The 27,856-nt window shown below is 50.2% G+C and overlaps 1 protein-coding gene across 3 annotated transcripts in view; it reads left to right on the plus strand.

Annotated features, from left to right (window-relative positions):
• Window positions 1-27,856, plus strand: part of GTF2IRD1 (GTF2I repeat domain containing 1) — a 64,895-nt gene that overhangs the window by 25,456 nt on the left and 11,583 nt on the right. For all 3 annotated transcript variants that reach the window (XM_030472802.1, XM_030472800.1, XM_030472801.1), the window contains exons 4-22: window positions 1,765-1,911; window positions 5,463-5,646; window positions 6,820-7,112; window positions 7,515-7,604; window positions 8,500-8,583; window positions 9,712-9,895; window positions 11,123-11,148; window positions 13,607-13,727; window positions 17,032-17,069; window positions 18,077-18,157; window positions 19,882-19,971; window positions 20,513-20,572; window positions 21,032-21,097; window positions 21,711-21,894; window positions 23,067-23,125; window positions 23,301-23,366; window positions 24,184-24,267; window positions 24,825-25,008; window positions 25,811-25,839. In XM_030472802.1, coding sequence (XP_030328662.1) covers window positions 1,765-1,911; window positions 5,463-5,646; window positions 6,820-7,112; window positions 7,515-7,604; window positions 8,500-8,583; window positions 9,712-9,895; window positions 11,123-11,148; window positions 13,607-13,727; window positions 17,032-17,069; window positions 18,077-18,157; window positions 19,882-19,971; window positions 20,513-20,572; window positions 21,032-21,097; window positions 21,711-21,894; window positions 23,067-23,125; window positions 23,301-23,366; window positions 24,184-24,267; window positions 24,825-25,008; window positions 25,811-25,839 — 2,070 coding nt within the window. The remainder of the gene's footprint in view (window positions 1-1,764; window positions 1,912-5,462; window positions 5,647-6,819; window positions 7,113-7,514; window positions 7,605-8,499; window positions 8,584-9,711; window positions 9,896-11,122; window positions 11,149-13,606; window positions 13,728-17,031; window positions 17,070-18,076; window positions 18,158-19,881; window positions 19,972-20,512; window positions 20,573-21,031; window positions 21,098-21,710; window positions 21,895-23,066; window positions 23,126-23,300; window positions 23,367-24,183; window positions 24,268-24,824; window positions 25,009-25,810; window positions 25,840-27,856) is intronic.

Here is a 27,856-nt window from a genome sequence, read left to right on the forward strand (position 1 = left end):
GGCTTTGCAGGAGCAGCTCTGCCCCTCTGTCCTGCCCGTGTGGGCAGCTGCCTGCCACCTTCACCTGGGAGAGCTGTTAGTTATCCTGCATCATGTTTTGCAGGACAGGAGGTGTTTCAAGGATGTTTCCTTCATTTGCAGGCGCCTCTGCCTCCCCTTTCCACCTCGCATCAGAGGCAGGGAGGTACCCAAGTGGTGAACAGCAGCAGGGTGGCCAACGGGAGGAAGCTCCCTCTTGTATATTAACTACCAACTGTGTCTCCTTAGAGCTCACAATATTGATGAGCATCTGCAAATATCACTTTTAGAAATATATATATTGTGGCTGGTGACCTACTGCTGTGCTGGGGCAAGGCACCGAACATTAGACCCTGACTCCCCTCTCCTTTGGTTTCATTTGCACCTTCGTCAAAATGAAATGGTCGCATCTGGCTGAAAGCACAAAATCTTGACGATGGGGTTCGGGCAAAGCGACTGATGCCGGAGACAGGGTGAAACGTGATAACTCTGTCTTGAATTATAAATGGCCCAGGCTCAACTCCACTCCATAAAGCTCTTACAACTGGCACGCAGTGGAAAGCATCCCTGGAAGTGCCTCTGATTTATGGTCTAGCTGCCCCCTTAGAAAGGATCTGAATTAATCTATAGCAGACATCGCTGGGAGATGTAAGAAGCCTCTTATCTCTCTGGGTGCGCGGACCTTGCTTGAACGCTCTCCTTTATCTGAACCTCTGGCTCAGCCTTTCCTGGTGCACGGGGGAACTTGACAGTGATCAGGATTAATGTCAATGGAGGAGAGTTAGTGCCCAGGCGAAGGGAGAGTCAGTCGTAGGAGGATGTGGATGCAGATGCATTGCATCACCTTGGTAAAACACCCCAAAATAGTTTTCCAGGGCCCGTTTCCCTGTGCTGTGGGAGGCTGTCCAGGGGTTGTGTGGTGTTGGGTGGCTGTCCCCTTTCTTATGTCTAGTTCTGAGGTACTCTGGGTGGCTCTCGCACCCATCCCCATGATGCCCCAGCCACGGGCTGTTTCCAGAGGAGGGATCCACAAGCTCCTACTTGCTTGCCTGGCAGCATCCAGGGCTGATCACCAGCAGGAGCCTGTCGAGGATGATGAAGGAATTAGTCCTTCGCCACCGAAAATCCCTTGTGAATTGCTTTGGATAGAACGGCAATAATGCACTTGTAGTGTTTAATTTTCTGTGCGTTTAGAGATGCAAGGAAGTCATTGCTGAAGATATGCTTTATTTGAGGTTTAATGGGGGAAATTAGCAGGAAATAGCTGGTATTACCAAGCTACGTGATGCTGAAGGGTAAAAAGCCTCTGAGAAAGGCGGATTTTCTTTTCCTGAGAGATTGAAGGCTAAGCAGATTGAAACCAGAGAAAAGAAATGTGCTGCCCAATTAATCACAACAGTTTCAGTGCAGCTAAGTGGGTAAAACCAGGGAAGGGGGAGCACGCACAGGATCACCAACCCCACGATGGGAAGACTGCCTATCCCAGCACCTTCCCCTGTACCTCCGGGGCTGCCTGGGTTTGTGGCACTATGCTAGCTGGGGACTGGGATGGCACATGCCTGGTGCCAATGGGACCCTGTCTTGCCTGGGGTTTGGTGGGTTGGGATGCATTCAGCCCTGGCTAAACATGGTGTTACCTGGCCAGTGGGTTTGATCACTTCACAGCCGCTCAGAAGCATGAGCAGCATCACCCATGAACCCTCTTCTCATTGCAGCATCTCGTGTTTTCTCTTCTCCCCCCTGCAGGAGTCCAGCAGAGGAAGGAGCAGGATGCAGAGGGGCAGAAGAAGGCAAAGGAATGCGGGCGAAGCGTGCTCAGGGTCTCCCCGGACCAGGGATCAGACGTGTACCTCCTCAGGAAGATGGTAGAGGAAGTGTTTGATGTGCTTTATAGTAAGAACCTTCACGCTTCCATTTGGACATTTGGATTGCCCCCGGGGCTCTGCCCGCCACCGCCGTCGGCTGCGGCTTTTGGCCCCAGCCTGGCTCCCTGGCAGTGGAGCAGGCGCCTGGCAGGGGCAGTGTGGTGGGACATGCTCCTGTGTAGGGTTAGCATTGTGTTGAGATGGGATCTGGCCACTGCTTCGTCCCTTCCCAGTGCCCCAAATTGGGCAAAACCAATCCCTGTGCTGGGGGAAGCAATCTCTGCCATGGCTTGAGTGTGATTTTTCAAGCACACCTTTATGCCTGATGCTGTGTCTGCAGCACCTCTTTCACAAGCACTGCTGGGGCTCTGCATTCTCTCATCCCTTTCCCTAGCAAGTCTATTTAAAAGGAAAAAAGATGATTTTTCTAGCAGGCGGCCCTAGCTCCAAGAGACAAGCTGGTGCTGTTCCAGCACATGCATCATCCCCAGCAATAAAGCTTCTGCAATTAAAATGTAGATGACCATATGGCTGTTGATATGTAACCCAGTGGGTTGCAGAGCTCCCTCCAGGCCCAATCTGCAGAGGCTCGAGCCGCAGCAGCTCCTGCTTCTCACTCGGGAGGTTCTCATGGAGTGGCTGGAGGTAGTGGCCATGCTCCCAGGTCATCCCCCAGCAGCACCTGTAGGGCCGTGCTGGCCTGAGTAGGAAAAGCAAAGTGGTGTTGTGAAAATGGGGTGGTGAGCCCCAGTATTCCCCCGTAATGCTCAGTGGGTTGCATTAGCCCAGCATGATGCTTTGGGGTAGTTCAGGCTGTGTGGCTGGACCAGCTTTCTGGAGTGAAGCTCCCCATCACCATTTGGGACTTGGGGTGTGCTATTGAGCCTTGCTGGAGCTGTGCGGGTCTCCTTGAGCCTGAAGCCTAGGTGTTGCCCCTATTTGTGTGCAGGGTTTGGGAATGGGCACTTCCACACGATGGGAGTGGGGTAATGAATGCTCCCACCACTGCCCTGTGCTCACAGGCAGGATTTGCTGCTGCTGGCTGATGTTCAGCACTCGCCTCACCAGCGCCTGCCACAGGCTTCACAGATAGAAGAGGGAGATGGCATCCCTTCCTCAGGGACAGACAGTCGCTGTGGTTTTCTGAAACCACTTAAAGGGCTTGGAAGCAATATTCCTGTTAATGGGGGTTATCAAATCCTCTCTCTGGCTTCAAAAGATTGGACCCAAGTGGGAAGGAAGGAGCAACGCAGAAGAGCCAAGGGAATGGGGTGGGGAGGGCGTTTCGGAGGCTTTGCAGGCCTCTTGGGTACATGGGAATTATTCATATATGACATACCATAAATATATAACTGCATAAAAAAGCTTGATCAGGGCGCATCTGTGCGGTTGTACGAAGCAGGCAGGCCATCTGTTGGGATGAGTTTGTAATGTTCTTTACCTTGTCAAGGTGCACGGATGTACATGGGGACAAGCTGGCTGGGTCCCCAAACCAGGGTGGCCAGCATTGCCATAGCAGGAGGAGGTTGAGCATCCCTGGGCCACTGTTTTTGGCCTGGCTTTGCATGTAATTCTGGCACTGGGTGTGATTCTGCCTTTGCTGCTGATTCAGTAGGATCAGCTGTTTCCAGCCCTGAGCTGCTTCATGGCAAAACCCACTAGGTGAATGCTCCCCTCCTGGCTTGTCCACTGGGAAAGAGCCTTTCCTGGTTGAGTGCGGAGAAATACCACAGGAGATAATCAGTGTCCCAGGGCGATTCTGTTTCCAACACTGAGAGAACTGTCTGAAATTAAGAGTTATCTTTCCTATGGGTTTTTGTTTGGTTTGTTTTTTCATCCTTTCAGTCGCCTCCCATCAACAGGGATTGGAAACAAAAAATCTTAGCAAATGCTCAGTCAAAAAGCTCGCGTATTCCCTCCAGAGCCGGGTAATCTCCACACCAACAGGATGACTGATTACCGCTGGCTTCTATTAAACAGGCATTATGATGATTATTGTCTCTCTTTAGCTAAACCGTGAGCCTGTGCACGACAGCGTGGGGCTTGGTGAAGGTCACTTTGACAGTAACGCATTTCCCATAAAAATATGTTTGGGGAGTTATTGAGTGTTGGGTTCATAAAGAGCCACTGTTGGGCATCAGGAGCGTTTCCCCATCACAAAGAGAGGTGATGGAAGGAGGTGGAAAGCTGCTAGAGCTGGTGCATCGGGACAGGGAAACCGTCAGCTTGTAGAAAGTGTACGCATGATGTTGTGGTTCAAAGGTTCGTTTGGAAGCTTCTGTTATTGGCTTAATTAAAACATTCTCCATCCTGCCTATAAGGAACCTTGATGGCTCGTGGAAGTTGCGTGTTGTTAGTTATCATGCGTTCCTTCAAAGAACATATTGAAGGAATCGCTTTTAATAAGGACTTGCTGACAGCATCACAAGATTTCCAGGGTTTGAGTAAGATCTTTTGGTGTTTGGTTTTTAAAGAAGAGAGAAAAAAAGATTTTAAGGAGAATCAACAATATAAAATCCTACTACTATTTGAATGTTCCATGATCTCCTCTGCCTGCCCCTCAATCTTGGAGACAAAGGCGCAGATACATTGCCATGTGGCCAGATGTTCTGCATCTGGACGCTGCTTTGCCAGACAGGTTGCATTCCTTCATGGCTGTTTCTTCTTGCTTCGTGCTTTCAGCACCAGGTTTATTGGTTGCAGTGACTCGAGTTGGATCCAAAGTAATTTTTCCACAGAGAGCTGCTTTTCCTATGGTGTCTTGCCTGGAGAACTCTGTAAGCATCCCCAGTTTGGGCATATGTGGGCTTTTTAGCTGGTTTAGAAAATCTCTGTATAGCTGTGATGCTTGCTGATTGTCTTCTGCTGCCGGGGAAGGGGAAGCAGCTTGCTCCCAACTCCTTGGGGAGATTTTGGTGTCAGAGGTACAACAGAGCCAGCCCCACGTAGTGGGGACATGGGAGGACTCTGTGGCCGTCATCTAGGGGAGTGGGTGAGATGTCTGGGCTGCTGGAGGCAACTGTGCTGATGTGTATTGATGTTCCTGCTGCCAGTGAATAGTAGGGTGGAGGGAGACTGCTGGGTTTGGGTTTTTTTCCCTTGTCTTTCAAAGTGCACCGAGGCTGCCTGACAGCAGCAGCAATCAAAGTACTTTCCATTCTTCCAGGACGTAAAATAAGAAAACCGACTGAAAATAAGGTTCCCGGAGTATCTCACTGAACATGAGATAAAAATCAGTGCGAGCCCTTTAGCCTCCTTTGTTAGCTCTCGGCTCCCTCCTGGCATGCCGGCAGCTACATCCTTCAGTGGCACGTGGGGTGGGCTTGTGCCAAGTGACCCCAACTGAGGATTTTACTGTGCAACCCAAAAGATGAGACATCTGCTTATTGGCTTTTGTGAGCTTTTTATTAATTAGTGCTTTTAGAAAGTGCTTGGAGGGCCTTGCATGCTGAGTGCAGAGGTAGGAACAGGTTTTCTTCTCCTAACATATCCGTTGGTATCTCTTGCTCTTCCAGCGCGGCTCAGCCATGGTTGGGGGCACAGGGAGTCCATCAGTGTGTAATTCTGTCCCCTCCTCAGGTGAAGCTGTGGGGAAGAGCAGCGTGGTCCCTTTGCCCTATGAGAGGTTCCTGAAAGAGCCAGGCTCGCTGGCGGTGGCTGGTTTGCCTGAGGGCATCAGCTTCAAGAAACCCATGGAGTATGATGTGAAGTCCCTGATGGCCATCCTAGAGCATAGCCACAGCATCCGCTTCAGGCTGAAAAGGTAATTTTGGGGGTCCCCAAGGGTAGGGAGGGCAGCAAGCCCTTGGGATGCCAGAGATTTTTTGTGGAGCAGGCAGGAGGGTCCTTCCCATGTTCCATCTTCTCCCCCAGACCCAGAAACCTGGGACCAGCTATGCCAAACCCAGTCTTGCATAGAGGTTCATCAGTGTCGGGTGGCTCGAGACCATTTCAGACTTGTTCCTATAATAAGAGCACATAAACGTGCCCATTAACCACAGCACTTTATGTGTCTCTGCCAAAATTTCCGCTGCGGTAAGCTAAGTGCTTTTCTGTCTCCAGAGGGATTTCCAGTGTAAATGCTGCAAGCTTCTTCTCAGGCCGAAATGGGGTTTTTAACACCAGACAAGGAGGGAGGCAGGAGACCACAGCAGGGCCATCTCCCCATTTTGGCCATGTTTTCACAAGGGACTCATCAGTTTTTGGGTGCTTTCCCCCTGCGTTTGCCTGGCTGGCAGCACCTTGGATCCATTCAGAGAAATGCTGAGCTCTACCAAATACCTTCTCTGAAGGCTCGGCACTTGTGGAAAATGAGGCTGAGACAGCTAAAAGTAGGACACAGAATTTGAGCCGTCTGTGAGCTCGCAGCCGCCTGTCTCATGTGAAGCTTGCAAGCTTCCTCAATCTGAAGCTCATCCCTGGGCTGAGTGAGGTCCCCTTGAACATACATCCTGAGGGCTGGGACAGGCAATGCAGTCAAATAGTCATGATCACACAAATCATTTTACTCCTTAAACTCACCAGGCTGTGGGGCTAGGCAGTTTTGTCATAGCTAATATAAACACTTAGCTAATATAAACACTTTGAACCATGAGACCAACCTGCTCCATTTAAAGAAGACAAAAATGGTCCAGATGCCTGAAGAAGCTCAAGAGGTTGAATGATGGCTGTAATTTCTGAAACAGAGAGCTTCGCAGTGCAGCATGTTCCACTCTCCTTATCAAAGAATGGTTTGCATTGGAAAGGACCTTAAGGTCATCTAGTTCCAACCCCCTGCCATGGGCAGGGACACCTCACACTAGACCATGTTGCCCAAGGCTTTGTCCAACCTGGCCTTGTCCTTCCCCCTCCACACCCTTGCTTGTCCAGGCTTATCAGTGCCATGAACCCAAAGGAACCCGTTTTTTCCCTTCTTTTCTCCCTTCCATCCCCTCAGGCCAGCGGATGAGCCCAGCCGAGACCCAAACCCCAGTGTTGAGTTGACTTGTACCTCCCTCACACCCAAGGGTGGACGAGACTCTGGTGCCAACGGCCCCATGGCCAAACCCTGCAGCCAGGACACCGTCACTGTCACCAACTTCTTATATGGCGTCTCGCTGCCAACTCAGATGGCCGTGGACCTAAAGCAAGAGGTGTCATCCGGGCCAAGCGCGGCCAGCGAGGCGCTGCTGCCCAGGCCCGCGGGAGAGCTGAAGGTGCCTTCCTCACAGGAGTACAGCGACTGCTGTGGTAATAGCCTGGAGTTTGCTCTCAGACGAGGGCACCCCCCTGGCACTGACTGGGTGTTTTGGTGGTCCTCGGATGAAAGTCGGTGCAAAGCTTGGCCCATATGAAGATGAGCGAATCCCAGCCCTTCCCCGGCTGCCTGTGAGGTGCCGATGGGATGCACCTCTGGTTTTACCCTTGAATGCTGGATGCTGAACCATGAGGCATGAGAGGGAAATGATCATGGTGGGGGCTCAGTCTGGCCAGGACCCCACCGGGTTTTCACAGGCCAGGGTGCATGGAGGAGAGCCAGAAGGGTCAAGTCAGCATCACCAGCAAGGGACAGCACACAGGGTGTTGTTCGGGTGCCCGAAGCATCGGTCGGGATCTCATCAGCCCTTTCTCCTTGTCTCGCCTCTTGTCCAGGACAGAAATCGTCGGTCTCTGGAGGTCCCCTCATCCAGAACGTGCATTCATCTAAGCGCATCCTCTTCTCCATCGTCCATGACAAGACAGGTCCGTATCCCACTCTGATATTGGAGGTCGCCAGCAGCCACCTCTTAGATTCAGGGTTTTTCCCTGGCCCCATCTCTCCCCATGCTCTGCAGGGACCTGGCAGTGCTGGAAGTGCTGCAGTGGGGGTTTTATTTGCTGCAACATCTCAGCGTCACAGCCAAGACCTTCATCCCTGCTTGGGTCCATTCCTGCCATCTCCACAGTGCTTGGTCCTCAAGCACTGCTGGCCGGCTGGGAAATCCCATCCCTGCTTCCCACAGGGAACTGAGGCACAGCTTTGGGTGAGGCCGTTGAGCCCAAACTGCAAACAGCAAATACCCACTGAAAGCTTGGTGTTAGTTCAAAATAACTGAAACCCACCAACCCCAGTGTGATTCTGCAGCAGTGCCCAGGGGGACCAGCAGTGGGGAGCAGACTCTGCCATTTCCCCACCTCCACCCCACCCGAGGGAAATGCAACCTAAAAATGTTGACATTTTTACATCAAAACCCTTGCCTGCCTGCATTAAAAAGAAATAAAAACATGGGCGGGGAAGTTGGGAAAGACTAAGAGTTGAAAAAGCTCCTCTGTGAAATGGCCATGCCTTTGAAAGGTGCGTTTCAGGTTGAGTTTGCTCTGTCCCAGAGGGTCTTTCATTTCAGGGTTGAGAAGTTTTATGGGGTCATTCCTGAGGAATCTGCTTTGCACATGCATGGCTGCAGAGGAGGTTGCTTGGGGCTGGGGAAGCCCAGACCTTCTTTGCCAGCCTGGCGAAATCCACTCAGGAAGAGGAAAATCATTATTTTTAAAGCAGCAAAGTCTTGTTCCTGCTTCCCAGCGCTTCGCGAGAGAAAAGTGCATCTGCTGTGTACAAACCATATGGAAGTTCCTTATTTCTTGTATTTTGTTTTGATAGATAAGTGGGACAGTTTTATAAAAGAAACTGAAGATATCAACACCCTTAGGGAGTGCGTGCAAATTCTGTTTAACAGCAGATATGGTGAGTAGGAGTTAATATCCCATTATGCATCTGCAGTGCTTGTGGTTTGCATATCATTATATAGCAATCATTTTTGTTCCCTAACACAGCAGCAGAAGCCATATGCTAGAGCTCCCTTCTCTTCCCAACACATTTAGCTCAGCAGCTCCCAGGCTCTGGGTGTCTGCTGAAGGTTATGTCAATATTTCCATTTGGACCCCCCCCTACCATCAAGGAATTTATAGCTGGACTGTAAAGCAGCCCTGGTTTGAAGTGTGGAACGCCAGATCAGAGCACCTGGGCACCACCGGTGCTTGTGGGTGAGAGGGAGCAGTGACATGCAGCCGTTTTCAACTCACATGGCAGGGAAAAAAGAAGGTTATTGTGATTGTAGCTGCTTTTTTTCCACCTGCATGGCTTATGGGTATCATTGGTGCTCCCCTTGCCACGGGCAGTGCTTTTGGGTTAGTTCCTGGGTGTTTGGGCAACTGTAACCTTGGGAAATAACTTGGGAATGGGCTGATGGGCCAGAGTTTGTTGCCTGTACTATCCCCATCAGGCTGTGTAATTCATGAGTTATGGATGTGTTATAGATGAGCCTTGTAAATTAAAACCTGTGTATGTGCTGTGCAACTTGTGGGTTATGTACAGGCTATAGGTGAGCTCTCTAACTTATAATCTACATATGTGCTATGCAACTTGTGAGCTCAGGAACCTGCTGCAATCACAGGGAGGTTGGGGATCGGCCATGGGCCACTGCAGCCCTGGTTTGAACAACACTGGTTGCATTTGGAGGTTTTGGAGGATACCGTTTGCTGCTGCACTGTCTCCTTGTTGTCTCATCTCTACCTCCATTGTCTCCCCCTTGCCTCATTCAAGGCCAGGTTGTATGGGACTTTGAGCAACCCGGTCTAGTCGAAGGTGTCCCTGCCCGTGACAGGGGGTTGGAACTGGATGAGCTTTAAGGTTCCTTCCAACACAAACCATTCTATGATTCATTCTATGAACTGCTCCTGGGGCTCCCCTTCTGAGACAAGCAGAGGGCAGGAGGCACTCACTCTGCTCAAGTTCAAGCCTTTATACCTCCATTTTATCGTCTGTAGAAGGAAAAGCGCGTGTTTAAGTGAAAACCATGGGTTCACCTTTCAGCCGAAGCCTTGGGGTTAGACCACATGGTCCCTGTCCCGTACCGGAAGATTGCCTGTGACCCTGAGGCGGTGGAGATCATCGGCATCCCAGACAAAATACCCTTCAAAAGACCTTGCACCTACGGCGTCCCCAAACTCAAGCGGATACTGGAGGAGAGGCACAACATCCATTTTGTCATCAAAAGGTAGGTGGCAAGGAAGGCAAGGAAGAGTGCATGGCCTTGAGGGGCTCAGGAATTTAAGCTGTTCTCTCCATCATCACAGGGTTGGTTTTGACAGCCAAAACTCGTTTTACCCTCTTTTTATGGAAAAGAACTAGAGTTGTTTAGCTCTTTCCCCTCACCCAGACTTCTGTTTTCTATCCCTCTCTCCTTGTTTGTGAGGATGTGGCAGGGCTGGCCATACTACAGTCATTCCCCAAACCCCACCACCCTGTTGTAAGTCCATACAGACGTTGCTGGTGCCACCCAAGCATTTCAGGTGGTAATGGGACCTCTGATTATGGCGCAGTGGCATTTGGTGGATGGGAGTGGTGCCTCCAGGTGGGAGGAGGAACATCCATATTCACAATGTACAGGGATTCCCCTCCACCATGTTTTGTGGTGACCACTTACGGGCATCCTGTGTATATGATGATGAGGATATATTGCCTACAAGCAGGGTGTTGTGTCTTGGTGTCTGCATTTACTTTGGAGTAGGAGGAGCGGATGTTATCCTGGTTATCTCTGTGCTGTGCAACCCCTCTTTGTTTGTCTGTCAGGAAAATCTGCCTTATAACATATTAATTCAGTCCCTGCCTGTACAGCACTTGTGTTATTCTCCTGCTAGAGGTGTGAAACCATGGTGCAGAAAGGCTCCCAAGAGGGCTGAAATACTGACATTAGCAGGACTCAGGCATCCTACAAGGAATTAGCTTTCCAGATGTCAGCCGGTGGAGGAGCCACTTTGTCCTGCAGTGCTTGGGCTGTGCCAGAGTGGATCAGGCCCTGGGATGTGGCCCTGATACACTTTGTTCCCATGAGCAAAGTTGTGTGTGGCACTAAAATATGATATTCAGGAGATGGGTGACATCTGGTCGGTGCTCTGTGCCCTGAAGTGAAGGTCCAGCAACAGCTACTTCAGTCCTGTCTCTTTTGGTAAAGCCAACCTATAGTGCTTCATTTAATAATTAAATTAAGAGAATGACTTATAAGCAGATTTAAAGGTGATTTAGTTAAAAAGCATATGCTGTAAGTTTGCTTGGTTGCACAATAGGCTATAAGGCGCTTTTTAGCCGAAAAATTCATTCCCTTTTTTTAGCGAATGAATAAAATTACTGTTTTGACTTGGTTTAATGTAGTTCATTAATAAAACCTAAAATTCAGTCATTAGAAGCACCTCTTTCTAATCCCTTTTTTCCCCTTTCTTCCTAGGATGTTTGACGAGAGAATTTTTACAGGTACGTTCTCCACATCCTTTGATTTATTGCCCACCAAATTGAAAGATTATCCAGAGAAGCAGGGTTGAAATAATGTCATCTTTAAGCATCAGAAGTGCAGGACACATGCAATTATACTCAATGAGGAGAAGCCTTGACTGTGCCCTACACCCAGGCATGCTGAGTTTATCTTTGCCTGGTGTCGGTGCACGCACTGTGTGCCCCTTAGATAGTGTTTTGAGGGTTAAGGCAAGAATTCCCTGGCTCCCTGTGCCAGGCTGAGCTGCAGCTACAGCCAGCACACAGCATGTTTCTGTGCGTGCAGGAGGAACTAAAATCACTGCTCACTGGTAAATCGTTCTCTGGTTTTTTGGCTGGGAAGTGCTAGCATCATTCAGCTGCTGACTGTTTTTAACAGACAAACAACACAAATCCAGTGACAAAGCCCCAGGGAGGGAGTTTCTTTGGCTTTCTTTGCCCTGCGTTTTTACTGCTTCTGGTTTGTGCTGGAGGAACCAGGCCAAGTGCTTCTTGACAAATAAAAGGAGACATGAATTGGTGCCCCCATCCCACCACCTTGATACCTGTCTTAAACATGGCACTGTACCCGAATTTGTCACTTCCCAGCCCCGCTCCCAGGTTGCCTGGGCTTGGCTGGCAAGTAAAGACGTGTTTTGGGTGGCTGTTTGGGGTTTTTCCCCCAGGCCACCAACCCCACACGCTGACAGCTTTCCAGACACCTCCTCAAATATCTTCACCAGCCAGATTAACCTCTGTGGCCCCATGACAGCCCCAAACCCGAAGGTGCTCCCTGGGGACGATGCGCCAGAGCCACCCAAAGGGGACCTTCAGCATCACGCCTCTATAGGGGGGATTTCTTTGTCTCCAGCCACATTAATGACTTTTTTTCTCAAGAAAAAGTTTTCTTTAAGCTCTAACACACCACACACCACACCCCCCAAGGGATGAAGTGCTGAACTGTGTCTTGGGATGCTTGGGTTTTCCTTGCAAATCCATCATGGTTGCATGGTATCCATGGGCAGGCATCTGTACCTCAGCTCAGGAGCTGCTGATGGGAAGCTCTGTCCTGTGAGCTCGGGGGTTATGTGGCAGGGAGGTGCAGGTGGAAATGAGGAGATGAGGAAGCAAACCCAGCAGGACTGGGGTGGATGGTGGTTCCCCCTCCCCTGCCTGGTCCCTGCAGGGCTACCAGAAGCAAAACACTTTAAACCTGTGTTTTTGTGATTTGTGTCAGCATATCTGACTGTGCAGGGGGGAAAAAAAAGCATCTGCTGAGTCAGGAGGTGCCATTTCTGCAAAGACACTATTTTCTGAGCAGAGCTGTATTTTAAGTTGCCAACTGCAAAGTATCCCAAAGCTTCCCTGTACAGTTTTGCTCACCCTTTAATTAAAATACCCACCACTGCTAGGAAACCTATTTTTGCTACTCCCCTGGGTAGCAGCTTCAGGCAGGCTTCACTGCTGCAAGAACAAGATTTGGTCCATAGAAAGCACAAATTAAAAGGAGCCTTTTGGACTTTTGGTAGATAAATAGTGTCTTTAAGGCTCTATATTGGTGCTGCTCCCATTGCCAGAGCCCTGCCCTTCCTTGCGGGCTGGAGCCGACAGGAAATAGACTTCATGTTCCCATGGATGGGATGTTTTTTAGGAGAGTGGCAATATCGCTATGGCGCTTTGAGACCATTGAAGGGCCTTTGGCAGCAGCTATTTAACAAGACACCTATGTGGCTTCTGCAGCCCTGTGGTGTAATTTCATTCCTTCCTTCCCCCAGCACTAATCCTTCAGCTCTTTGCTCACCTTCCCTGCCTGATTTTATTTCCTACCGTGCCTTCAGATCACTCTTTTCATCTTGAAGGTCATTGCTGAGACTTCATTTCAGCTTCTTTCAGGCTGCTGAGGAATAGAGAAGGGAGAGGGGATGTTTTTCATGGTGACAGGATGCTTTTGTCCCTCTCTGTGTCACTCCAGCAGAGATTTCTCCCAATGCATGTGGGTTGGGGGTACAGAACAGGGCTGCTTGTGTCACTACTGCTCTGGGCTTTGCTGAGTTCCTGTCCAGTGCTTCACATCTCCTCCCTTGGGACAGGGCTCTCCCCACTCTGGGGCTTGTTCTTGCAGCACTGGTCCATGGCGCTTGGCCCTGACTGGGTTTTCCAACCTCTCAGCATCCTGGCCTGGCAGCCAGCCCTTTCCTGGGATGCTCCATCCCTGGGAAGGCTTCCCAGCACACCCTGACATACAGAGGTTTAAACAAGTATTTTGCTGTTATTATAATGTGTAAACCCAATGAAATCTGCACCCTTCTCTTTGCAAGCAGATGAAAAGCTGTCCCCCACCCTGACCTCAGCTCTGGGCCTGGGAGGAGGAAACAAGTGGAGGTGGAAAAGCTGCATCATTTGCATCTCTGGTTGCTAATTCTGGTTTTTGCTTTTCCTTCCAACCCATACCTGGCATCAGGAAGCAAATTTACCAAAGACCCAACCAAGCTGGAGCCCTCCAGCCCCCCTGGGGAGATCTCCCCCGAGCCACACCGTGGGGCTGTGCTGGACCTGGCGGGGACCTCCCAGGCCAACAGCAGGTAAGAAATGCTTCCTCCCCAGCCACTGCAAAGTGACATCCCTCCGAGGGTTTTTTTTGGGGCACTAACGTGCACAGCAGGTTATTGCTTCATGCGCTGGTTGGGGAGGGTGTGATGGGTACAATTCAGTAAGCTGCAATCAGGGAGGTGGTGTAGGTAGCGTGGTGGGAAGGTGGGTGGCTAGAAGGGCATTTGCTTTCCTGCCTCTCTAAAACCCCACTGTGATGGTACAGCTGGCTGAGCATCCCTGGCCTTTTGCAAGCCAAATTTGGAATCATTGATTTTCATAGGATCATAGAATGGTTTGGGTTGGAAGGGACCTTAACACTCATCCAGTCCTAACCCCCTGCCACGGGCAGGGGCACCTTCCACTAGAGCAGCTCGCTCCAAGCCCCTGTGTCCAACCTGGCCTTGAACACTGCCAGGGATGGGGCAGCTACAGCCTCTCTGGGCACCCTGTGCCAGCGCCTCAGCACCCTCACAGCTTTTTTGTACAAAAACTTATTTTGTACAAAACTGATGGAATTGGGGCTGTGCCCGTGCAGACTGGGATTATCTGCAGGAGTGATCTCCAGTGTTAGAGTGTGGCCTAAGGATTCACCCTCAGCCAGCACTGTAACACAACATCCTGTTGCTGCTTCCTTGCACCGTTGCACGTGAGGGCTGTTGGTGTAATACAAGCCATGCTATGTTTGAGCTCTGCGAAGGGAGGTGGCTCCTCAGATGTGTGGCTTCACCTCAGTGGTTTTAGTGAAGACGAGTCAACCATGATCATGGGAAGGATGTTGAGGTCATGGGTAGCTGGGTTGGCTTGCCTGGACCAGGTCTCTGTGGCTGATGGTTTGCTCTGTGTATTAGTATCGTACATGGGTTGAAATGGTCAGTGCTCAGCACCCCCAAATGCTGTGCTGTGAAGCAGGGTCTTGCAGCACAGAGGCAGGCTGGGGGTGGCTACCTTGGGTGTCCCTGAGAGACCAGGGCTGGCTGAGTGACTCCAGCCCCTTTCATCAGCAGCAAGCCCAGTGCACTGGGTGATTCAGCCCTTTCCAACCATTTAAATGGGCTAGAGGAATCACACCCTACAAGTGCCTGTTTCTCTTCCCAATAATGAAGGGACTCTGGATGAAAGCCTCATCTGGAGATGTCTGCAATGGGAACTTGGTTGGGCTGGGTCCCAGCCTGAGGTGCTTCACTGGCGTGACAGGGAATTAAACCCAGATCTCCAGGATCCTCAGCTAAAGCTTAGCCACAAAACCATTCTTCAGCCACTTTTTGCTCTCTGCACCTTGCTGAATTGCTCCATGTCTGGAGGCATTTAGACTCGGGGAGCAGCAGAGCATCCCATATACACTGGGTGCCAAGAGAAACAGTGATGCTTCAGATACCACTGGCCTCTAAGCACAATGCGGGGCTGAAATCTGGCCTGAGGCTCCTCGTTTTCCCCTTCATTTGTTAACATTTGCAATTAGGACAGTTTTAATTTTTGCAACAGAAGATCCCACTGTGTAGTTAAATTGGTGTGACTGGAAACAAGAAGGTGGCAGGACGGGATATTAGGGATGCTGAGCTGGTTTCTGCAAAGCAATAGGTAGATAACAAGCTGGGAGCATGCTGTGGGGTGGGAACTGAGGTTTGCCGCTGCAGAGCTCCAGGGGTGGCCAGAGGCTTGTGGTCCCCGTACAGCCCTCATTGATGTTGCACTGTCCCCATCTCACCTGCACTCCAGCTCTGGGCCAGGTACAGGTGGCATGGAGCAGTAAAAACACTGTAGAAAACCCTATAGGGGAAAAATAGTGTTTCTAGGGGTGGCTTGGATTGCCCTCCCCATGATGGTGCTGGGATGCGGACTGGGCTGGGCTAACCGCTTCCACTGGTGTAACCCTGGCACAACCTGAAGGGTCCCTTTAGAATTTAGCCTAGTTGTGTGTATAGATGCCTTGTTCCTGATTCACTGTGTGTGTGTGCACACTGAATTGGGCCATGGACCCTGAGGTTCATGTGCACCTCTGGTTACAAAGGGAGTCATCAATCAAGGGTGGTGCACAGCTTGCTTTGTCTGCAGCAGGGGTAAACTCAACTCTCTCAATGCATTGATAACACCTACCTGCAGGAAAATAGAGCTGGCTATTGAAATCCCACTTTGTTCTTCCTGCAAATGAGAAACATCTGTTCCCTGGCAGGAGCAGAGCATTTCCATAGCAGTGGTCCACCCAGGTCAGAGTCCAGTTCAGGGCCAGATACTCCAGGGAGAAGAGCCAGGCACTGTGAGGGGTAACACACTCCCCAGGAAAACTCCTCCCAAGTTTTCCTAGTGAAAGGTTGACTTTGACCTGACGTGGGAGTTTAAAACCCTTCCCAAGGCTCCTAGGTAATATATGCAATACTTTCTAGACCAGAGACCCTTTTTACCCACACCACATTTAGAAGAACATTTCAAGAGCACTCTTGGCTTCCTTTGCGTTGCCTCTAGTTTGTTCTGCTGATGCTGCTGAGTGGATTTAGGTGAGAGAAGTGCTTTTCAACATCTCCCCTGAGCCAGCAGGGATGTGGTGCTGGCTCGGAAGGGTTTTCCTTCCCCCTGAAGGACCAGCAGCATGGAGGAGTGTGTTTTTCCAGCGCTGTCCCTTGCATCCCTTACTGCCAAAGAGCCGTGGTTGTTCTTGTTTAAGAAAGAGAGAGACAGAAAGCAAACATGTCCTGAGAATGCAAAGTAATCTCATTTGGATGCTGAACACCTTGTGTAAATTCCTAGGCATGTGAAGTTAACTGTAGACATGGGTTTGGGATAGCGCCCAGTTTTCAGGGGAGAAAAGCTTTGAGCAGAATAAATATTTACCAAATCAATTGACTTTTTTCCTTCCTCCCTATTTGCTTTAGCTCCATGAGTAACCACATTGTAATGATGCTTTATACACTCCTCTCTGCTGCAAAGGGATGGAGTCAACCAGGTTTCGGGCTTAAAACCCCTCTTGCTTTCAGGAACTCTTTGCTGCAGTTACATCCATCAGTGCCTAGAGGCAGGGCTGCTACCAGCAGTGGTGCAGCACCAGGGAGGGTTTGGGAGCAGGGCTTATTTGCAGAGAAACCTGCAGGCTGTGGCTTTCCCTTGCAGCCATAGATGCCGTGCCGCTGCTGGGACCGTGGATGCCCAGGGTTCCCCAGGGACCCCTCCACAGCCCTTGCCTGGCATCACAGGGGCTGCAGTGTTTCTCCCTCCTGCCAGGACCAGTCCTATGCTCACTGCAGGATTTGAAGCTCTCTGGTTGCACCATAACCACCTCTCTTGTCTGCCTTTCACTTCCAGGTCCGAGAAGTGTAGTGTTTCTGAAAGCTGTGAACCAGGTGAGGAATAATTCATTTTCTCTTGCAAAATAGTGATATTGGGGGGAGGGCATAGAGAAAGCTGCCTGCAAAGTAATTTGGGTGTGCGGCACCAGTTACCTGGTTACCCCATGGCATAGTTCTATAAGGACTTTATTCCCATTTGATAGATGGAGAGATGAAGGCTCTTACCCTGTGACGCTTCAGCTGGGCCACAGAAGTGTGTAAATTGAAATAATGAGATGAGCATGTTATTGAATGCAAAGCTAAGGGAAGTCTTCAGTCTCTGTGATCCCTTCTTCCTGAAAGCCACCACAGTTGGGTCACAAGAAGTCAGTGGTGTCAGTGTTCTGAGCACTGCAAGTGAGAAGGAAATGCTTTTCCCAAAGTTTAGGGGCTTGGATCCATTGAAATGCCACATGGAGTGTCCCTATCCTGCCTGCCCAAGCTGCAAGCTGTGACTCAGCCCCTTGCAGTGAGTCAGTCCTACCCCAAGTGGGGAAATTTATCTGGAGATAAGAGGCAGCTGGGCTGAGCACCACATGTAGCATCCTCCTGGGGCAGATGGGTTCAAACCATGCTGAACTTTGCTAGGGTTCAGCTGGTCATGTCCTGATGGGATGTGGCTGCACTCAGCCCTCCCAGAGCATGGGTTTGCCAAGGGGCATGTCCCAGGCAGGAGTTTGGGAGCATTAAAAATGCCTGGAGCACCCACTGGAGATGGCTCCTCCTGCATCCCCACCAATGCTTGTTGGGGACCCAGCTCATTTTAAGTGAAGAAAGCCAAGAAATGAGCACATAACGAGGGCTGGCAGCTGGTTTGAGGACACCAACAGAGGCCATGCCCACAGGTGCCCTTTGGGTATCTCCCTGCTGTGAGCTTGATGCCACTGGGCTCCTTGGCTGAAGCCTCCTTGGCTGGCACTGAAGTGGCAGCTGGTTGTGGTTTCCCTGCCCACACTGGTGGGCAGATGTGGCACATTGCTGGTTCCTAGTGGTGATCGCCTTCCATTGCCTTTCCCCGATAGGTACCTCAGGAGAGCTGGGTGGGATCAGGCAGATAAAAATCGAGCCAGACGAGCTGGACATCATCCAGATCACTGTGCCAGGTAGGTTCTGGGGTACCGGCTGCGTGCAGTGGCCTCTGTGCAGGCAGGGCTACTGCATTGTGTCTCAGCATTTTGCTTTGAGGTGTTTGCAGGGTATATCCCAGCAGCAGAAGGTCCTCCCATGCACATGTAATGATCTTCCTTCACCGAAAGTCATTTTAAGGGGCGTATTGGGAATGAGCTGGTTTCCTGGGGGCAGTGGAGGATGTTTTAGGGTTCTTTGTTGTTTCTCTCTCTCCTTCGTTGCTTTTCTATCATCTTGCCTTTCCCCTGGAGAAAGCGAGCCTGGTTTGCTGCTTTCCTTCACACATGGGCTTGGAGGATCCCAGGTATCGAGCGCGGGATGTTTTTGATGAGGTCCTTAAGTTAGAAAAACAGCCTGGTTGGGAAAAGGTCATAAGAACAGGTTTCATATTAAGCACGTGCTGAAAACATGTTGGAATTGATGACACTGATAAGTTCCCCCAGAGAGGTTGTTGGTGATGGAGATGAGCAGTTGGGTGCTTGGGGGGTAGCTAGGAGTTATTTTCCGCTTACCTGACCTGGACAGCACAGCAAATGGTAGGATGATCCTCAGAGTTTAATGAGCGGCTAGTTAGCACTCTGCATTTGCAGTGTGCTTTACAAACATTAATTAATAATCTCACCAGAATGAGGGCAGCCACAGGACTCCCAATGTGCCCGAGGGCGAGCGATGCTGGGGACAGCAGTGACACCCGGCCCCACCGCACTGGTGCAATCTGTGTTGCACCCAAACTCTCACAGTCCCCTTAATACAGTGATGTCTGGGGAGTCACTCCAGGTTTATTGTAGAATGGACTTAACCTACAGTTAATATAGCGGAAAGAGAAGGAACAAAGTATAGTGGTAGATCAAACATTTTAATTTTCAACTTGGCAGCTAATGGAAGAGAAGAAAGCTAATACGTGGTGAGCTGGCGGGGTGTGTGAGGAGGAGGAGGTGTTACCACTTTGGTGCCAGGTAGACCATGCTTCAAGTCCAGAGTCTACCTTTTCTTACCTTGTTTGAAGATCGAGTTCAATCAGAGGGAGTACAGCTGAGGGCAGGGAGGAGGATTAATAGAAAAGAGGTGCTCACCTACAGGGAGAAATTGATGAAATTTGGTTTATTTATCCTGGGAAGTGATGATTAAGAAGTGACCTGATTGAAGTATTTAAACTAGCTGGAGGTTTATTTAAAGCTAAATTTGGAGAGCTCTTTGAGGGCGTTGGAGAGCCTACCATTAGGGGAGACAGGTTTAAATGAAGAGGGCATGCAGATTACGTAGGGGAAACCCAAGGGGGTATGATTTTGTGGAGGAAGGCAGCATTAGTGGAATGGTTTTCCCCAGTGGCGTAGCCAAGTCAAACAGCATTAACTTTTTAAGCCAAAATTGAGTGTCTAGCTGGAGTTAAGCCAAGTAAATAGTTTTGAACTATTTTTGCTCTTCACCTTCCTCAGAGGTTAGGAAGAAATCTTTTCCTCCTTTGGGCTGAGAGGTTGGGTGTGTTTCAGGGACAAGCTCTGGTTGGTCCCAGAGAGAAAGAAGGCAAATGCACCCCCCGAAGCTGCTCCTGATGTGGGGCCATAGTGTGCAGGGCTCCCGAGAGTAGGGGGCCCTTCACTCAGCCCTTGCTGATGGGCCCAGACCCTCTGAACCCTGTTGTGGGGATGGTTTTCTCCCAGCATTGAAACAAAAGCTGCCCATGGGGTTTTGTCTGCAGACCGATCACCTGGCTCGGATGAGATGCACGACCCAGTGCCCACGCATGTGCCCTCGGAGGAGCCCAGCTACATCCTAGAAACGGTGGCAGGTACCAGAAATGAAGATCCAGAAGATCCCGTGTGGGGGGGCACGGGAGGTTGTGCATGTGTCCAAAATGAGTAAAACCATTTATGAGCCAAGGTGGTGGAGATGGACCCACTTCTACTGTCACGGCCTCAATCAGCCCAGCTGGGAGCTCCAATAGACAACCTGGTGGCTTTTCTGGCACCACCACTCCATCCTAGGCCCTCTCCATCCCCAGCATGCTGCAAACCCCAGCTCTTCTGCCCAGCTCATGACTGGGATTTACCTGGGGGAATGGTGCCAGCACTGTGCCTGCCTTTGCTCCTGCTGGGTGCTGGGTCTCTCCCAGGAAGCACACACTGAAGGCCAAGCATACCTCTGGGATGTAAGCGTTGGGTTTATCCTGCTTATGTAGCTCCTGGGATGATGCTACCAGCCAGATCCTGTCCTGGGATGAATGCTCAGAGCTTAGGGAAGGGAAGGGGCAGCTGTGTGACTGCAGGGGACCTGGAGAACTCCTGCTCATGGCTGGTCTGGTTTTTGCTAACCCTCCTCTTCCTCATCAGGGACAGAAAAGGGGCCCAGTGAGGAGTCGCGACATGAAGAAAAGCAGATGGAGGGATCAGGTGAGTGGATGATGAACCCTGAGCATTGCCCACCATTGCAAGTTTTGGAAGGATGGATGAACACAGAAGTATTTTGGGTTGGGTTTTGTGGGTTTCCTACATCATTAGCAAAGCATTCAGCCTCCGAAAGGCTCAGCACAGAAGGGTACTGCCACGTTCCTGGGCTCAGTCCTCCCCCCTCTTGCCCGGATTTACTTTTCCCCCCAATTTTTTTGCCTTCTTGCTGTTATCATACCTCTGTGGCAGGAACAATGCTGCCTTTCCTTGCTCAGGGATGAGCTTGGAGGCAGCTGCCAGCGACTGGCACTGATATGGGAGGTGTGAAGAGTGCACGGCCAGCTCTGACAGAGCTCAGGGGCTGTTCACCTGTGCTGTGCATAGCTTGCCCCAGAAGAAGCTGCTTTCTCAGAGCATTTCTCTCTTTTTCTTTTTTCTTTTTTTCTTCTTTCTCTTTTTCAGATGGTATAGGAGACGTTTTAAGTCATTTGAGGAAACAAGTGGAGATTTTGTTCAACACGAGATACGGTAAGATGGTCATTAACACACATACATCATGCTGAGCACCGGCCTTGGCCGTGGGGAGCTCCTAATTGCTCAGAAATGTCACCTGCCATTTCCAAACCAGCAGCTGAGTAAAGGTGCAATCTAATTTGTTCATTTGCTGTCTGCTGGGCTTACAAATGCATTTGAAATCTCCCTGGGCCTTGTTATTGCAACTCTTCCCCCTTGGTTTCCTTGATGCCTTTTCACTGGCTGCAGCCCAGGAATTGCTGCCTTGGCCTTCAGCCCCCAGGCACGTTCTTTCCCCTCATCTAGCAGAGGGACATCTGTGGAGGTCTGGAAGTGGGGTCCCATTGCCTTGTGGAGAGCTGCTTGCAACCTTTATAGAAAGCCCCTTTATTTGTGCCACCAAAAGGCAGGCTGTATTAATGCAGCAAATTCTAAAGCCAGCTTCAGGTAGCTGCCTGGCTCTATCCCTCATCTCATGTCCACCAGTGTCAGGGACATCTCCATCAGGCACAGAGTGACAACAAACTCCCCAAAAACCAATTCAGCCTTCCCACTGACATAACATGTCAATGCTGCTTTGACCCAATGTGAAGGTCCAGCAAACTAATGGCATTCTATCCCCATGCAGCAAAAGCCATAGGAATATCAGAGCCGGTCAAAGTTCCCTACTCCAAGTTCCTGATGTACCCTGAGGACCTCTTTGTCGTGGGCTTGCCAGAGGGCATCTTGCTGCGGCGCCCCAACTGCTTTGGGATTGCGAAGCTGAAGAAGATCCTGCAGGCGAGCAACAACATCCAGTTTGTCATTAAAAGGTAAGGCAGGTGGAGTGGCCATCCCATGGAGAGGATGTTCCTGCTTTGAGCTCCTGCTGCTGTGCAGTGTCCTGGGGAGCATCCATCACTTTGGCACCTTCAATAAATTTACCTGATTAGAAGCCACCAAGGGTTGTTGCCTTGTTGGACCATCCCTGAGAGGCAGTGGTGGTGTTGTCATCTCTGCCTTGCTGTCTTTTGGGGTTTTAACCCACTTTTGCAAAGGTTTGGCCACAGCAGCAGGAAGCATCCAGGGTAGGTGAAGGAACCAGAGCTTTTAACCTTTGAGGAGCCCAGGTATGGGGCAAGAAGAGGCGCTGGGAGCCCCAGAGGGTTTTCCCATAGGAGGTGGCTCCAGCTGAGGTCCAAATGTGCACGTGGGATGCTGTGGGCATCAGGGAGGATGCTCTCCTTGTGCTGGGGAGCAGAGGGTGTCACAGGAGCTGGGGGAATACTGTGAGAAGCCAAGACCAACATAACACAATGGCATTGCCCTGAAAGAGGGAGCGGGTCCAGCAGAGATGGATTTAAAAATGTCTTTAGGTGTTTTGGGGGGTTTCTCACCTAAATGCTGACTCAGGCTCCCTTGCAGAGGAGAGAGCTGACGCAACCAGTGTGGTGGGTGCCTGAAACAGAAAATGAACGTTGAGAGCTTGGAAGTTCTGTGGTGTCAGATCAGCAGCTCCCAGGCCATCCCGACCACACTTTGGGCTCTCTCCCATCCCCATCCCACACCCATTTCTCTGTGATGCAGCTTCAGCACAGCTTGTAATGAGCCCTGATACCGCCTCGCTGTGCACTTTTAGCATTAGATACCCAAGTGACAATTTTGAGGGCAATTGTATGTTGAAAGGAGCTGTGCACAGCTTCTACCATTCCCAAGAAGCATGGACCATGGCTCCTCAAAGTCTGTAGCTGCTCACTTAAGCTGCTCAGCCATCTCCAGCTTAATCTCATCCCAGGGAGCATTGTATCAGCTCACTAAAGAGTCTGTTGGCATAAAAATTATGTCCAAAGTTCCCCTGCTGCATTGCAGGAGCTTTAAAATTGCATGAGCTAGACACGGGCAGTGGTTTGTGGCTGTGGGAGCACTGTCCTGGGGGATGCTGGAGCAGTGGGGTGTCACTAGCTGGGGAGCTCACTCATGCCCTCTGCTTTTCCCTGTTTTCTAGACCGGAGCTGCTGGCGGAGGGCGTGAAGGAGCCGGCGTCGGACAGCCCGGCAGCCAAAGGTAGGCTGCGAGACGCCCGGCAGCCGGGCCATTAAGGACTAGGTAGGAGAGGAGTGAGAGCATTTTCCTTCTCTTGCCTTCCCTCCCCACCTCGGTTTTGGCTGGAAACCCCCGTCCTGTGCATCCCATGTGGCAGCACCATGAGTCCTAATTCCTCTTATGTCCCTTGTCTCAGCCGCCGGCGAGAGGGATTCAAGTGAGGTGCTGCTGGAGGATGCTGTGAAGAGGCAGGGCTTTCAAGGTGAGGGCATGGAGACATCCTGGGGGGGTTTGAGGCAGAGCCCTGGATGGTTGTAGGGGCTGTATAGAGCAAATAGATGTGGGAAGGGGGTGGCCGTGGGGTGTTGGGGCTTGGTGGATTGGCAGAGGAGCAAGGCAAGGATTGCAGGGAGAAGAGGGGAAAGGAGAGGAGGAGGTGTTGGGGTGAGAGGGTGGGAAGGACAGGCAACGAGAAGACAGGGCAGGCAGTCCCATAGGTCCAACAAAGAAGCTCAAAGATGGTGCCCTAATTAACCAGCTTTGCTTATCTCGCCGTCTGACATTGAGAGACACATAATTAAGTTTCCAGGCCTCGGGGTTTGCCTTTTCTGGGGCTTTTTCCACCTGGGTGATGTTTGTATAAACACTGATCCCACCATGGTGGCTCCACTGGGGGAAGAAGTGGTGGTGAGAAGCCCATGGGCTGGGGAGCAAGCCCTGCCGTGCTCGAATATCCCTTTTTCTTGGGCCATCAGGGTCTGCAAGGGTTTGCAGGGAGGGACAGGGGCTTTTCACAGGCTTGGGCTTTTCAGAGAGGCTTTGGAGTGTAATTTATTTTAACGCTGGTAATTATCACAACCGAATCTTCGATTTCATGCGGCTTTTATTCTTAGCAAACGGGGGAAAAAAAAACATATTTCTGTTTAGATTATTTTTAAGGACTTTGAATGGCCTACTCCAGAGATTAGCTAATTGCAAGATAAGGACTTTCCTATAATTAGAAAATGGCATTACTTAAAAGTCACAGAGTGCCTTTTAATTTACCAGCAGAAGTCCATAATTGTTTCTTTATTTTACAGAAAATTATGATGCCAGGCTTTCCAGAATAGACATCGCTAACACGCTGCGGGAACAAGTCCAGGACCTGTTCAATAAGAAATATGGTGAGAAACCAGGGGAGGAGTTGTTCTTATTCTCCTCTTATCCCCTCCTAATTTTTTTCTTCCTATCCCTCCCCTCTCCTCTGAATTCCTCCTTGCCTGGTGCTTTCTCTCACTTCCCCATTGAGTGGCTGCACCTCAGAGGGAATGGTGGGAATTAGTGTTCTTTGCTGCAATTCCTTGGGGAAGTCCATGATAGAGAGCATTGGGGGACAAGTAGATGCCTCTTCTCCTGTCCCTAGGGCACCTACCCAGGCTCTGCAGGGCACTCCACAGCCTGCCTGCCCCAGCATCTGTTCTTTATCAAGCAGGTCAGGAAAAAGCTGTTATCCCCAGTTTCTAGGCATGGGTGAGACTTGTGTGTTTCCCAGGTACCCACAAGAGCAATTACTTGCACGGAAATGTGTGGCCTCCATCCTGCAGCCAAACCTCAGAGAGGGAACATGCCTACAGAGTTATCTCCAAATAATGTCCCAAAGCATTGGGATGGAGCCAGAGCAGAGGTGGAAATAGCATCCCACACATTTACTGCTTACTTACTGCTCACTTCTTTCTCGCAGGTGAGGCCTTGGGGATTAAATACCCTGTGCAAGTGCCATATAAGCGGATCAAGAGCAATCCAGGCTCAGTGATTATAGAGGGGCTGCCCCCTGGGATCCCCTTCAGGAAGCCATGCACCTTTGGCTCGCAGAACCTGGAGAGGATATTGGCTGTCGCCGATAAAATCAAGTTCACCGTGACAAGGTACATGGTGAGAGGTGTCAGACACGCTGCTAAACAGAAGGGGGAGAGGAGGGAACAGCACTCCCAGCTCTGCCAGCCCCACTGGGGTAGGGCTGTAAACGCTATAAATCCCTCCAGCCCCTAAGACGGCGATTAAGTTGGCAGCTAATGGTTTGACAGAAAGAAGAGTACCATAACATAGAGACTTCTGCTCTTTCCTCCTATCCACTGTTCTTGGAGGTGGTGGGGAAGGCACTTGCAGGAGAAAACAGTGTTGGTGTGAGAGAAGTACAGGCAGAGAAATCACAGAATCATAGAATGGGTTGAGTTGGAAGGGACCTTAAAAATCACCTAGTTCCAACTCCCTGCCACAGGAAGGGACCCCAGCCCCTTTTCTAGGAGGCTTGAGATAGGAGAAACGTTGCTTGATTTATTGCTGGTGCAAGGCAGTGCTCGGGGTCCCACTGCCCATTCGTGACAGAGTCTTGTGGGTTTTGCAGCCGAAGGGGATGGACACAAGTTTGAAGGGAAAAGCACTTGATCAGTGTCAAGGAAAAAACTGGTTTTAAGAGTGGCTCCATCACTCTCTCACTGGGCCATGCTGCCTGTCTTGTTGCCAGCCGGGCACATGTTGTCCTGAGCATGGCCATAAGGACCCTGTCCCTGCGAAGCTCCTGCTGGTCCCACACCAGTTGTGGCACAGCGTGCAAAAGACAGGCTGATCCCTGACCTTCCCTGTGCCACAGAAGGATGCTCGGTCTGGGTGTGCTGGCTTCCAAGTGGCTTTTCATTTTAAATCTCCTTTTTTCTTTATTTTTCACAGGCCTTTTCAAGGACTCATCCCCAAACCTGGTAAGAGATGATGCCTTTTTGCTTAAGCAATGCATACGATAACTGTTTAGTGGTGGTCAGGGAGTTGTAAGCCGTGAATGGTGAACAATAATTCAGCTGGAGGAAGGTTGACCTCACTTTCCTGGGCTTCCCACTTTGGTTTTGTTGGTTTTTCGTGCATTTACTGAAGTACCCCTGACTGAAACAGCATCACCCCTCGGTACTGCTGCTGTTCCCTTGAAATGCCAGCATTTTTCAAGAGCTAATCTAGGGCAGGGATCTGCGTTCTGTATTTAAGAAAGCACCTGCTTTCTTAAGCATTTTCTTAAAATAAAGAAGTGTTGCAATGAGCTGGCAGGTTCGGTGGCAAGGGAGAGTCGTGGGAAGGGGGTGGTTAACCACAGAGTCCACATTGAGCTGCAGCAGTATGGCAGTGAAATCCCTCTCCAGCTTGTGGGCATCCCGTGTGGAGATACACCAGGAGAGACATGGGAAAGGGGAGGATGGGGTGTCTGGAGTGTGCTCTGTACCCAACTGCAGAAACCACTACCCGGAGCTGTGTCCTTCCCTGTGCCTTGCTGCAGTAGCTCTGTCTCTCACTTCTAGGCTGCCCAGCAAAGAGAACTGCGTCAGAAATGTGGGTAAAAACCTGCCTCGGTTCTAAATGTCTGTAATTACAACTGTTGGAAGAGCACAGATGGATGCAAAAAATGTTGTCGCCTTTATTGATCGCTTCCCATTTCCTTGGCCAGCTTCCATGGGGACGGCACAATTTAGGGAAGACAAATATGACAGAGAGGAAAACATTTATATGCCCTTATTTGGAACAGCAAAAAGGTGTTAGACACCCGAGCGGGCCCTAACAAAAGGCAAGCTGTCTGAGAGATTCTGTTCAGGGCATGGTCCTTGTGTTGACCCTCTGCATCCCTGTGTATGGCCCAGCCAAGATGATGGGGAGGTCTCCTGAGACCTCTGTGGATTTCGGCCTGAGTTTTCCTCTGTCTTGGTCCTAAGCAGCAAGGTGCTGACTTGCATTGGCAAGGCCTTAAATGAGCCCTCAGTTAAATGCAGTTTTTGCAGAACTCTGCTTTTCCATGGAATTACACTGTTATAACACCGGAGCAAGCTGGGGATGTATCCGCTCCTCCAGCCGCATCTCGTCTTCTTGTCCCTCCACCGTGATCGGTATAATTACGTTAAGAGACGCTGATCTGACACAAATCACACCATTAACAAAGGAGCACATCAGAAGGCAAATACTTCATCCTGCCAGCTGGCTGGGAAGCGCAGCCTGATAAATAGACATGTAGAGGAAATTGATTTTCTTTTCGATGCACTTATTTTTTACCTCCTTCTCCAGCTGAACACTCCCACCACAGCCTGGCCCATGCTAGCACAAACACGCAGATATGTTTTATTCTGTCTATTGTGGTACGTGAGAGAGCTCAGGAGGTGGCTGCAGCATCCCTGCTGGGCTGAGTGCTTCGTGCCCTCTCCTTCCACGAGGGTTTTAAGTAAGAGCAGTCACAGGTGACTGCTTGACATCTCAATTTGTTATAGACTATTTCATATATTTGCTAAATCCTCAGAGACAATTCCAGGACTTATAATTATTTTCTACCACCAGAATGTCTCCTCCAGAAAAAATCTGTTTGTATTTTGCCCCCCAAAAATCCCCATTGACAGCAATTAACCTCTCATCTGCTTTTCCATCCCATTACACCCAAGTGGATGGTGGCAGCGCAGTGGTACATTCACTGCCTTGGCTTTGATCGCTTTTCATCTGCCTTAACAAAATTAATGATTTTCAAATAGCCACAGATCATTAAAAATTTAAATTTAAGAGTGTTCTTTTTACCTCAGACTTGTGTAGTAAAGTTCTGCCATGTAAAATGAAGAGCAGCAGCAGAAGTGCGTGCTTGGCATTAAAGCAAAATCAATGAAAATCACTCTTATTTCGCAGAGGAGCGTTAAAATGAAGGCAATAGTTACTCCCAAGCAGGCTGGCATTGCAGAGGTGTCTAAAAGCTGGAAAGTC

This window comes from Strigops habroptila (genome assembly GCF_004027225.2).
Source record: "Strigops habroptila isolate Jane chromosome 13 unlocalized genomic scaffold, bStrHab1.2.pri S16, whole genome shotgun sequence".
In the NCBI taxonomy this organism is placed as follows: domain Eukaryota; kingdom Metazoa; phylum Chordata; class Aves; order Psittaciformes; family Psittacidae; genus Strigops; species Strigops habroptila.